This window comes from Rissa tridactyla, chromosome 11, assembly GCF_028500815.1.
Source record: "Rissa tridactyla isolate bRisTri1 chromosome 11, bRisTri1.patW.cur.20221130, whole genome shotgun sequence".
NCBI classification, from domain to species: Eukaryota; Metazoa; Chordata; class Aves; order Charadriiformes; family Laridae; genus Rissa; species Rissa tridactyla.
Window position 1 is genome coordinate 978,466 of NC_071476.1, and position 11,467 is coordinate 989,932.

Sequence of the window (11,467 nt, forward strand, 5' to 3'; positions counted from 1 at the left end):
GTTTATTGCCAGCCTCTGAACACAACATCACCGAAGCAGCTGCCCGAGTCCGGCTCTGGCCCCGCTGCGCTGTGCACACCCGCTCACAAGTCGGTGGTGGTGAAGGTGGTGTTGATGTATGCCATTTTGGTGGGCTCCTTCCCATTCAGGGCGGCCACCAGCACCTCCTCGTCACTGGGGTCTGTCAGCTGCACGTGGCCCTGCTGCAGGAGGAGAGCGTGGTCAGAGGAGATGGGGACAGAGATGAAGGACGGGGACGCTCCCGTCCTTCCCTAGGGGCTGTCAAGGTGATGGAGAGGAAGGGACATGAGGGATCCCGGGGCCTGGGCACCACAGCAGAGAGGAGGGGCTGCGGGGTGCAGTGGCAGGACACCCTGCTGGGCACCAGCAGCTCTTTGCACACTCACCTTGTCCCCAGGGTTGTTGTCTCCAGGTGCGTTTACTGTGTTTTCATCCAGGGAATTCATGCTGTGGAAAGTGAAGGGTGGGGGGTAGAAGAGGGCCCAGGCACTGGTGGAGCAGGAACGCAGGGTGATGGCCCCATGGCCTTCAGGACCTGCCTGCAGAGCTCACCTGGCCACAGAGACGGAGTCCTCGTGGAAGCCCAGGTCATGGGAGGGATCGATCGAGAGGTTCAGTATGGGGTTGGCCCTGGCCAGGGATGGGTGGCAGGTGAGTGACCATCCCGTGGGGCTGCGGGGTCAGCCCAGGGCAGCCGTGTTCCCCAGGCAGGAGGGTTGTGACGGCAAGCCCTGCAGCCCCTGGGTGTGGGGACAGCTTGGGCTCTCCCCTCCTGCTTCAGGGAGCCCCGCCACTCACCCCTCTGCATTGTACTGGTTGGTTCCAGGGATGCCAGCTCCCTGCTGCGCCATGGCAGGGCTGAACGTCGTGGCCGCCTTCAGAGCCTTCATCGCACTCAGCTTCCTCTTGTAGCTGCAAAGCCCAGGGACGGGGTGGGTGAGAGGGGCAGAGGGGAACCGGGCTGTGGGATGGGGAGGGCAGGAGCGGGACGGAGGATAGGGATGGGTCTGGGGGTGCCAGTGAGGATGGGGGTGGTGGGGGGCGGCAGGAGGGAGTGTGGGCAGTGCAGTACCTCTTGGTGGTGAGAACCAAGACCAGGGTCACGATGAGGATGAAGATGAGCAGGAACGCCGCCAGCCCCGCGATGATGCCGATCAGCTCCGTCTCCCTGGTGGGCTTTACCACCTCCCCAGGGCCCTGGCATAGAGGAAGGATGAGGGCACAGCCCCGGCCAGCGGACGTCCTCTCCAGCCCCACACGGGGCTGTTGCCCTCTCCCTGTGTCCCTTGCCCAGCCCCACTCACGATGACGGCCAGGCCCAGGTTGACCAGCTCAGCCAGGATCTGCGGGTCGGACTGTATGAGCCTGCCAAGGAAAGCGGAGGGGTGAGCTGCTGGGCCAGTTTGGGTGCGTGGTGCTGGCCGTGCATGGCCCCCACCCTGGCGCGCACACGCTCAGCTGGTTGACGTCCAGGGCAGTGCCATTGCTGTAGACGAAGTACGCCTCCATCACCGACTTGGCTTCCACCCTGCGGGATCAAAGAGATGGGGTGAGCGGGGTGCAGGGCACAGTGCCCTGCCCCAGGAAGACCCCTTCCAACGCCACCGCCACATCCCCTTCCCCACCACCTGCATGGCTTCACTCACTGGGGGGCACGGGTGTCCTCTGTGCTCCGGATGGCTGCCACGTAGACCCCTGCCTTGGTCGCGGTGGTCAGGGCCCTAGGAACAGGAGGGATGGAGGGAGGCTGGGCCAGGCGTGCTGCCACTCTGCTCACAGGCATGGGGAGCAGCTGGACGCCCTGCAGCCTCCAGCTGCGGTGGGGACCTGCCTGCCTTGGTCCCCTTCACAGTCCACGAAGTTGGGAGACACGGTCGGCGGGTCCTGGCCTGCATGCTTGTGTTGCCCGCTGCAGAGCCATGCACCCCCCCCAGCCCAGCCCTGCATCCCTTACGCTTTGATACGTTCGGAGTTAGTCTGGACTTTATCCACCGTTTCCATGAACTGGAGGTGAACGCGGTAGCTCTGATCCACTGCGAAGATCTGCGCGGGGAGAGCAGGGGTGAGCAGGGCTGGGCAGAGTGCGGGGCATCCCCGGACGGGGGGGACAGGGGTGACACTCACGTTCAGCACGGTCTGTGCTGTGTGCATTGGTAGGCCTCCGTCCCGAGCCTCCACCGTCAGCTGGTACTGCCCCTTCAGCGAGCTATCGAGGTTGCTGGCCACCCTGCGAGGACGGGGACAACAGCGAACCCATGGGACATCCCCGGGAGGGCACTGCCATCCCCCAAGCTCCACCCTGACACCATGCCCAGCGCAGGACCCCAGGATGGTCTTGTCCCCTTGCCAGCCTGTCCTGGCCCTGCCTGCACCTCTGCCTTGTGGCAGGCAGGAGCTGAGCCACGTTCTCCCCACTCTGGCCCAGACCCGCGGCCTCACCGGATGGTCCCGATGTAGGTGTCCCCCTCTTTCATTGCATCCACATTGAAGAGACTCTCTAAAAGCTGGCTGGCCCCGTTGTCCTCCACGAGCACCACACTGGCAATGGAGAAGGTGATGGTTCCTGCCAACCCCGAGTCAGCGTCTGTGGCCTGGGGGGACAAAGCGTGGCAGGAACACGGATGGGAATGGCCACCACCTGCCCACGGCAGGGACAGGTGAGCCTGGCTCTGCAGACTGACGGAAGCACACACACAGTTCCTCACCTTCACCGTAGCCACTTGCAGGCCCACAGGAGAGACTTCAGGGACAACCACTGCCGGGGACAGACAGACAGCATGGTCACGCTGGTGTGCAGCCAGGCTTGCTGCAGACCCCATGCCCGCACAGCCCCAGGGCTCAGCGCAGCTCTGGACATTCCCCCCCCCACTGCTGCTCTTGACCCCACAGCCTTCATGGAAAGCATCCAGTAACCCCAGCCCGGCCCCTGCACTCCCACAGCCCCGTCCTGGCTGGAGGAAGGTCCTCACTGCCAGGGAGCGTGGCAGAGCACGCGTGAGTGCAAAGAAGCTCAGAGGATGCACCAGCCCTGGCTGCTCACCAAAGGTCTCCGAGATGGGCAGGAAGAGTGGCGCGTTGTCATTCACATCGGTGATGAGGATCCTCAGGGTTTCTGCAAAAGCCCCAAAAGCAGACTGTTGGTCACCAACAGAGCAGTCCTGCAGCACCCTCCTTTGCTTCCCCTGGGAGTCCCGTCCTCCCAGCAGGCTCAGGTCCCTGTGTCAGGGACCAAAAGAGCTGGGGACACCCTCCATCCATCGCCAAACTGCCCAGCTCCTGCCCTGCTCCGCACAGCTCCTCCTGGGAGGCGGGAAAGGCAGGTTCCAGTGGCAGCGGCAGGAGCAGGGAGCGCGTTGTGTACCGTTCTGGCTGTAGCGGTTGCCCTTCTCGGTGTACAGGTCTTCAGCCCGCAGTGTGAGCTCCACCACGTCGCACAGCTCGTAGTCAATGTCCGAGCTGTTCACCAGCACCGAGCCATTGGGTGCCAGCACGAACCAGTCCCAGCACACCTCCCCAGCGCTGATCGCCCCCTTGAAGCAGGCAACATCCAGCTCCTCAAAGACCAGCGAGTGGTTGGTGTCTGCGTCAGAGGCGACCAGTGTGAGGACCAGACCCTGCTGCGTGTTGTTCTCGCTCACGTGTACGTTGTCTGGAGAGGGAAGCAGGACACTGGGGGGCTCGTCATTGACGTCTAGGATATGGACCACCACCGAGACATCGGCAGTGTCCCCCACGTCTGCGGCCGTGTTCTCTGCCTGCACCACCAAGGAGAAGAACTTCTGCTGCATGGAGTCGTAGTCCAGGGACATGTCGGGGTCCACAGACAGCTGCCCACCATAGTGCCCTAGCCCCAGCTGGGACGAGCGGATCAAGAAGTTGCTGGAGCCGCTGCCCCTCTGAAGTAGGAAGGAAATGCGGTAATTGATCTCCGTCCGGTCAGCGTCTGTGGCCTGCACCTGACCCACAAAGGACCCTGCAGGTGGAGACAGATAATCAGTGGCCAGTGGGCACTGACTCCGTAACACCGCTGGTCCCACCAGTCTGGCCACGCAGCTTCTACCTGGGGAGTCTTCAAAGACTGAGAACTCATAGGACTGATTGAGGAACACGGGTGCGTTGTCGTTTAAGTCCTGCAGGAGATAAAGTCCATGGTTGTAGCTGCTCCAGGAAACAGGGTCCCCCAGAGCAGGCTGGGGACAGGAGTGTGGACACCTGCCATTCCACAGGCAGGAGGCACACAAACCCTCTTCTGCCTCCCTGCATCGACTATTCCCTCTGCCCCCACAGAAAGCCAGCTGCGGCCAGGGATCCCACGTCCCGTCCTTGCCCTTGCATCCCAGCTCCAAGCCACTGCCTGCCCCAGCGCATCCCCACTTGTGCCCAGGGCTCACCCCCACAGTGATGGTGACGTTCGCCGAGGTGTTGAGCTGTGGTACACCGTGGTCGTACACCAACACTGTCACCACCATCCGACCCTGCTCATCTTCCAAGGCCTCACGGTCCAGTGGCTCCTTGCTGTGCATCTCACCCGTGGTCTCGTTGATGGTGAAGTTTTCGCTGAACGGTCCTGGTAGGATCCTGAAGCCCAAGTTGCTGTTTGGGCTGCCAGGCTCATCGTTGTCAATGGCCTGAAAAGGTCATGGGTTGGAATGGGGCCGTCCGGCACCTCAGGGACAGTCCCTGTTCCTCTCTGACAACCCCTTGTCGCCCCCTCCACCTCCATTGGTGCATACCCGAATCTGCGTACTGATGTTCTGCCCCTCTTCCACCGAGATGAAGTAGGAGCCGGTGACGATGGGCACCATGTCGTTGGCATCCAGCACGGTGATCTCCAGCACAGTGGTGCCCACCAGGTTGCCCCCATCCTTGGCCTGGAGGTTGGCGTAATAGATGGAGCGAGTCTCACGGTCCAGCAAGCTCCCATTCTGCACCAGCACTGTCCCAGTTGTGGCATTCACCGTGAAGATTGTATGGCTATGGCACACATGGAGATGTCACCAGGGCTCAGGCCTGGAGTCCCCTCAGCGGGACAACGCCTCGGTCGTGCCTGGCTGGGCCCCTACATACATGGTCTCCGGCAGCAGCTGGTAGGTGATCTCACCCAGGACACCGCTGTCCGGATCATAGGCCTAGAACAGAAAGAAGCGTTTGGTCAATCCACCTCAGCCCCCAGGGCAGTGATGAGTCTGGGGCACCGGCTGCTGGCACTGAGCACCCCAAAAATGTGGCCCTGATGGGCACAGGGTCCCACACCCTGTTTGCCTGCTGGCACCATCTCCTTCCTGTGTGCACAGAGACCAGTGCCTTCAACGCAAGCTGCACCAGCAGCGTCAGCCGTGCCCAGCGCCCTGCTTGGGGGACATAAGCTGTGCCCACTCCCTGCCCAGCGCCTGACCGTGATGTTTGGGGCGATGATGGTGCCATCGGGGCAGTTCTCCATCACGCTCAGGTTGTAGGTGCTCTGAGGGAACTCAGGGATGTGGTCGTTGCTGTCAATGAGATCGATGGTTACAGTGGCCGTGGAGCAGCAGTCCGTGGGGTTCCCTGTGTCATTAGCAATGATCTGCAGAACGGAGAAGGGACAGTGTCTCACACAGGTCCCCAAACATGAGAAAGAGACCTGTCACATTCCAGCCCAGCTTCCCTGCACCAAACAAGCTGCCAGGACATACGCAGGGAGCAGGGACTGTCCCCACAGCGAACCTGCACCATCATGACATGGCTTATCTCGTAGTCCACAGCGGCTGGGTTTTGCACCAAGAGCTGGACCTCCCCTGTGCCCACGATCTTTGGTGGGGAGACAGTGAAGGCACTGGCATTCGGACCCTGCAGGTGCAGCTCATAGCTGCTGTTGATGCCCTGCCAGGGGGAGATGCACAAGAGTGAGGGTGGGTGGTGCAACCAGGACAGGTGCCTGCACTCCAGCCCAGCCCCCAGGACAAGCTCCCACCTCGTCCGGGTCGTGTGCGACGATGCTGAGGTTGGACACGGGCAGTCTGGAGGAGGAATGCTCTATGATGCTGCCCCTGAAGTTGTTCTGGGCACTGGTGGAGAAGTTGCAGCTGGGAAGGGAGCAGTGGTAGAACTGGGGCTTGTTGTCATTGACATCAGTCACCAGGACTGTCACGAGGGTGCTGGCCTGGGCCACCTTGCCATGGATGTCCACGTTCTCCTCACGTGCCTGAGCAGGAGGAGAGAGTGGGTCAGAGGGGCCCGAGGAGAGGAAGAGGATGAGGTTCCCCTTGCTGCCTCCTACTCACCTTGACTTCCAGCAGCACCTTCTCACTTGGCAGCTGCTCACGGTCCAGGGGCTCACTCACAGTGATGGTGCCCGTATTAGGATCAATAGCAAAGGGGATGCTGGCATCTAGGGCAAGGGGACAGCAGGAACCAGCTGCAGCCACTGGAAAATGCAGGCCTGGCCCTCTCTCCCACTGGCAGCACCTGAGAGCCCAATACCAGTCCCCATGGTGCCCTTTGCTGCCTGATCACCCCCCCACACCCATCCCACCCTGCCCCCTCACTCACTGGCGATGCTGTAGGAGATTTCATCATTCACCCCCGTGTCTCTGTCCATGGCGGTGACGGTCAGCACAGTGGTGCCCTGTGGGGACGCAGCCATCAGGACAGGACCCATGACGCCTCCAGCCACCCCCATGCCTCATGACCCAGACAGCCTAGGTTGTCAGAGCTCCCAGGGAGGGCCGGGGGTAGGGACGTGCCGCTGGGGCAGGTGGTCTCCTTACCAGGTCACAGTTCTCAGGCACAGAGCCGGAGTAGGGCTCGTTGAGGAACTGTGGGTCCAGGTTGGGCAAGTCAAGAATGGTCAGGGACAGGTAGGTCCAGCTTTCCTGGAAGACCAGCTCGTCGTGCAGCAACCCTCCACCGTCCTGGGGAGCAGAGCACCCGTTAGTCCTACAGCACTCTTACCCGGCAGCCCCGCACCCCTGGCCCAGCTGGCCCCCACCTTGGCAAAGATCTTGAGCTGGTAGAAGGTGTTCCTGGCATAGTCCAGTGAGCCATTGAGCACCACTTTCCCGTTGGGCAGGATGTAGAAGAGCCAGAGATTATTCTTGCTGTCTGGGATCACCTGGGCAAGGGACATCACCCCGTGTCACCAAGGCAGGGAGCAGAGGTGCCCCAGAAGAGATGGGGGTTTAACCCCCATCCTTCTGCCAGGCTTGGTCCATAGGCTGTGGGGACCCCCTACCACCTGACTTCTCCCCAACTTGCAACTGTTCAGCGCCTTGCACCCACTGCCCAGTGGGTGCAGAGCCAGCCCTTCTGACCCAACACATGCCCTTGCTCCCCCAGAGCCATGGGGCTGAACCTAGTTGTATCCCCCAGCACCTCTGCCCCACAGAGATGACTCAGGGGAGGGTTTCAGATATGGTATGCCCCACTTGGGAGTACACTCGAGCAGGCATGAACCCCTCCGTGGTGCCAGGGAGCGGGCAAGCTCAGCCAGGGGAGATGCCACAGTCTGCCCTGGCTCATATGGTCGAGCCACGTCGTCTTCCCGTTGGCAGAGTGCTTGCTGGGGAGGTCCTGGGACCCCCGACATCCTCCTGGCCGCCCACACCCAGCACACTGAGGTCCTGGCCAGGGCAATGCCCGCGATGTTGGGGCTCAGCCCTGTGCTCACCTCCCTGATGCTGTAGCTGACTTTGGAGGCATCCCCAGTGTCGCTGTCGTTGGCAAACACGGTGAAGACGGTGCTGTTGAGCGTCATGTTCTGGGCACACAGAGGGGTGTTGGTGGCATCGCCCAGGAGAGCCGGGATGGTGGTGCTGGGCCCAGCCCCTGCCAGCCCTGCTCTGGGGTGCTCTGGCCCCACAGGGCTCCAGGGGCCGCCCAGTACCATGGGCCACGCAGGGATGAGCTGCTGCCCTTGTTGACACCGGGCAGATGACACTGAAGCCAGATGCCCCCTGCCACCCTCCTCGGGGCTCCCTGGGAGCAGGGGCTGCACCCCAGCCCCGGGGGATGCCCAAGAGGGATTGGGATCAGCCCCACACCCCGTCTGCACCCTGCTCCAGCCTCACCCGGACCTAGGCTGAGCTCGGGCACTTCCTGATCAGAAACTCATCGCGAGGGCAGAGTCCCAGCCACGCACGCTGGACTGGGACAGAGGTGCCCGCTGGGAACTGCCCCCAGCACGGAGTGCTCCCAGGTCAGCTGTGCCGGCTGCACCATCAGCCCACACCCAGGCACACCGTCACTGCATGCCCAGGCGTGGGGTCACCCTGTTCCAAGTGCACCGTTGTCCTGCTGACGGCACACCCATGCCACAGGAGCCACCCAGTGCCCCTCCCTACTGCCCACAGGGCCAGGAGGTCTTGGGGAGGTACCTCAGGAATGGAGGCTTGATACGGCAGGCCCTGGAAGACTGGGGCGTTGTCGTTACGGTCCTCCACGATGACTGTAAGCTGTCTGGAGACCTACCAGGTGCCAGGGAGGGCGCAGGGTGAGTACGGGAGATGGTGCCCAGCAGAGCTGGGTGTAGCTCCGTCACCGGGCACCCGCCTAGCTCCACAGCCAGCCCTTAGCATCACCCACCCCTGGGCAAAGCCCCCTCCAGCCCCTTTCCTCACTGAGCCTCATCCACAGCCCCGCTGACACCCTGCTCCCATCCCCACCGCCCGCTACAGCCACCCAGCCCATGCCCCAGCACTCACCGGCTCGTTTACCCCATCGAACACGCTGACCGCTACGGGGAACCTGGGCAGGGTCTGGGGGGACACAAGGCGGGACTCGGTTAGGGCTAGGCAGAGCTTGATCCTTGGATGGCTGAGCCCCAGCACCCTTCCACTCACCACCCTTGGGCGGGATGATCTTCCCAGACGGCTCTCCCACAAGGAGCCGGGCTTCAGGGCCAGTGAGCGACCCCACAGTACCGCCGTGAGCAGCTCTCCCCCAGGACTCACGGCTCTGCCCTCCATCTCCATCACCCCAGCCCCCCCCCAGCTTGGGCAGGGACATCTGCCCCAGTCTCTGCCCTCACCTCACGGTCCAGATAGTTCCTCAGCGTCACATTGCCTGTCTGGCTATTGACAGAGAAGTAGAAGGTCTCGCCGATGCTGTAGGTGAGCTTGTCCCCGTCCAAGTCAGTAGCCTGCAGCTGGAAAGCATACTGGCCTGGGGAGAGTGGTAACATCAGCCCCTGCTCGGCTCCCTGCCATGGCTGCTCCCCCTGCACCCCAGGGACTCCCTAAAGCTGCCCGACTCACCCAGCTCCAGGTCTTCAGGCACGTAGACGACAGTCATGTTGAAAAATGGGGCTGTGTTGCCTGAAACTAAAAGGAGGAGATGTGCTGAGCACCACCCCTGTGATAGGCTCTGCCTGCACCCCCACAGCCAGCAGCACCTACCGAGCTCCAGTCCCAGCTCCTGGCCATGGTTTGGGTCTCTGGGGGAGGCAGGAGAACCCACCACCCCTCACCTTCCTCATGCTCATCCCACACCTCCCACCTCCAGATCATGCTTGACCTCCAGCTGCAGCACCGGTGCTGGATGCTATCCCCGCTGCCCAGCCCCCTGCCCACTCTGCCTTGCCATGGAGCAGCAAGGTTTGTTGTTGGGTCTCCAATGGAGTGGGCAGCTGTTTTGGGAGTCCCAGCTGCCCTCAGGGAATTTGGAAAGAGTGTTGGGGGCTGAAAGCACCTCCAATGTCTCACACCCATCTGTGACAGTCACCGAGCAAAGTCCTCACCTGCTGTCAGGAGGAAGGGGACCAGCACCAGCAAGCGCCATGCCATCCTGCCAGCAAGCCTATGGAAACACACCAGAGAAATAACACCTGGGGCTAATGGCTGCCTGTTCCCACCGGCCACTCCAAATCCCTCCTGGGGAGCAGCCCCCAGAGCAGGAAGGGCTCTGGTGGGGACAGTCCCCTCCACTGAGCTGGGCTGGTGAACAAGCACCAGGCTCCAGCCCACAGCCCCAGGCACAGGCTCTCTGGGGACACAGCATGGGAGGACAGGGTTGGCCTCCTGGTGCTGGAGACCATGGGGGTGCTTGGGGACCCCAGGAGCCTCTCCTGGGCATGGCTAGACGCTCCATCACTTGGGCTCAACAGGGCCACCCCAAGCAGCACTTGGAGCTCAGGAGCAATCTGTGACACCACCGTGGTGCCACGGTCTGTGGGTAGCCCCACAGCTGACAGACACCCCCGCCTCCCCCTGCGATGGGCCGCGGTGCCCATGGGGGACAGGACGGGGGCTGATGTCCCTTACCTGTGGCCACGTCACTGGGGATGCTGCCGGCCGGCTGCTCTGCGCTTGCACACTGACACCACCAGAGACCTTTGCCTCCTGCAGTAAACACATTCATCAATTATTAACTGCAATTAAGGAGTGAGAAATCCCTCTCTCATTGTCCTTATTTGTTGTGCTCATCTCCCAGGATTCAGCCCCACGCTTGCCCCCCAACCCCAGACCCCCGGGACCCCACACTGGGTGCCATCCCCCAGGATTCAGCCACCCCAACCTGCACCCATGGGACTCCGGCTCCCAGGAGGGATGCGGAGCCTGCAGGGATGCAGCAGGATCCCAAAACACCCCAGGGGACCAGCAAGGGGCTGGGAAAACACCCAGCATCCCCTGAGCTGAGGACACTGGGGTCTCACCAGGACAGGGGATGGGCACCAACCCAGTGGTGTGGCTATCAGGACGGGTGCCTGGGGCCCTCTGCGCCCTCCTGTCACCCGCTCCCCTCCTCAGGGGCTTGGTCCAGCCTCCCTGACCTACTTCAGACCCGCTGGGGACAAGGGCGGATTGTGCCACTCCGCTCAAGCAGAAGAGGGCTGGGAGGCCAGGGGGAAACACAGACATCCCCGGGCCCGCGGGACCCCCATCTCTGTGGCCCTGGCCCCCTTTGTCCCTATTCCCCTGGAAACCTGTGGGGTCCGGGCACCGAGGCAGCTCTGGGGTCCCCCTGAACCCTCAGCCTACTCCGAGGTCCCCATCTCACCCCACACCTGGATCAGGGGCTCCCGGAGAAAGAGCTACAGGGGCCAGCCTGGGACCCCCGACCCCGGCAAACCCCTCCAGGGCTGGTCCAGGATCCCCCCAGCTCCTGCAAGGGCTGCCCCGGGACACCCCCACAGACACCCCGTGGCTGCCCGGGGGTACCCCTGGAGCCCCCCAGAGCTGACTCAGGATGAGCCCCCCCAGAGCCCTCCGGGGCTGGTGCTGGACACCCCTCTGCGCGCTGCCTCTGGCTGCCCCGGGACCGCCCCACATCTCCCAAGGGCTGTCCGGGAACTTCTCCCCCGAGACCAGCGTTTGTGTGCGCCGCCACTCGCACCATTACGGCCGGCGCGCCCCGACGCGCGGTTCCAGCGGCGCCGCTCTTGCGCGCAGTACGGCGGGCGCGCCCATCGGCGGGACGCGGGGGGGGAGGGCGGTGCGGAGCGGCCGGTTCCATCGGGGAGGCGAGCGCGGGG

At 63.0% G+C, this 11,467-nt stretch overlaps 1 protein-coding gene across 2 annotated transcripts; it reads right to left on the minus strand.

The window, feature by feature from the left end:
- On the minus strand, nucleotides 1-11,384 carry CDHR2 (cadherin related family member 2). Of its 2 annotated transcripts, none has more exons than XM_054217866.1 (33): nucleotides 11,329-11,384; nucleotides 10,257-10,334; nucleotides 9,734-9,792; nucleotides 9,252-9,317; nucleotides 9,026-9,159; nucleotides 8,700-8,753; nucleotides 8,373-8,462; nucleotides 7,667-7,756; nucleotides 6,989-7,111; nucleotides 6,768-6,911; nucleotides 6,550-6,625; nucleotides 6,282-6,388; nucleotides 5,972-6,202; nucleotides 5,725-5,880; nucleotides 5,417-5,584; nucleotides 5,089-5,150; nucleotides 4,755-4,995; nucleotides 4,413-4,649; nucleotides 4,082-4,151; nucleotides 3,383-3,994; nucleotides 3,062-3,133; nucleotides 2,727-2,776; nucleotides 2,461-2,612; nucleotides 2,146-2,248; nucleotides 1,976-2,064; nucleotides 1,668-1,742; nucleotides 1,472-1,549; nucleotides 1,326-1,386; nucleotides 1,094-1,218; nucleotides 820-933; nucleotides 574-651; nucleotides 408-468; nucleotides 1-203 (listed from the first exon to the last, which is right to left on the minus strand). In XM_054217866.1, exons 3-33 carry the CDS (start codon nucleotides 9,777-9,779, stop codon nucleotides 84-86), a joined length of 3,885 nt encoding a protein of 1,294 aa, XP_054073841.1. In that variant the 5' UTR covers nucleotides 9,780-9,792; nucleotides 10,257-10,334; nucleotides 11,329-11,384; the 3' UTR covers nucleotides 1-83. The 2 variants fall into 2 exon arrangements, with proteins under 2 accessions (XP_054073841.1, XP_054073842.1); XM_054217867.1 differs by having other exon boundaries at nucleotides 1-200; nucleotides 11,329-11,375.
- Between the last annotated feature and the right edge of the window lie 83 nt (nucleotides 11,385-11,467).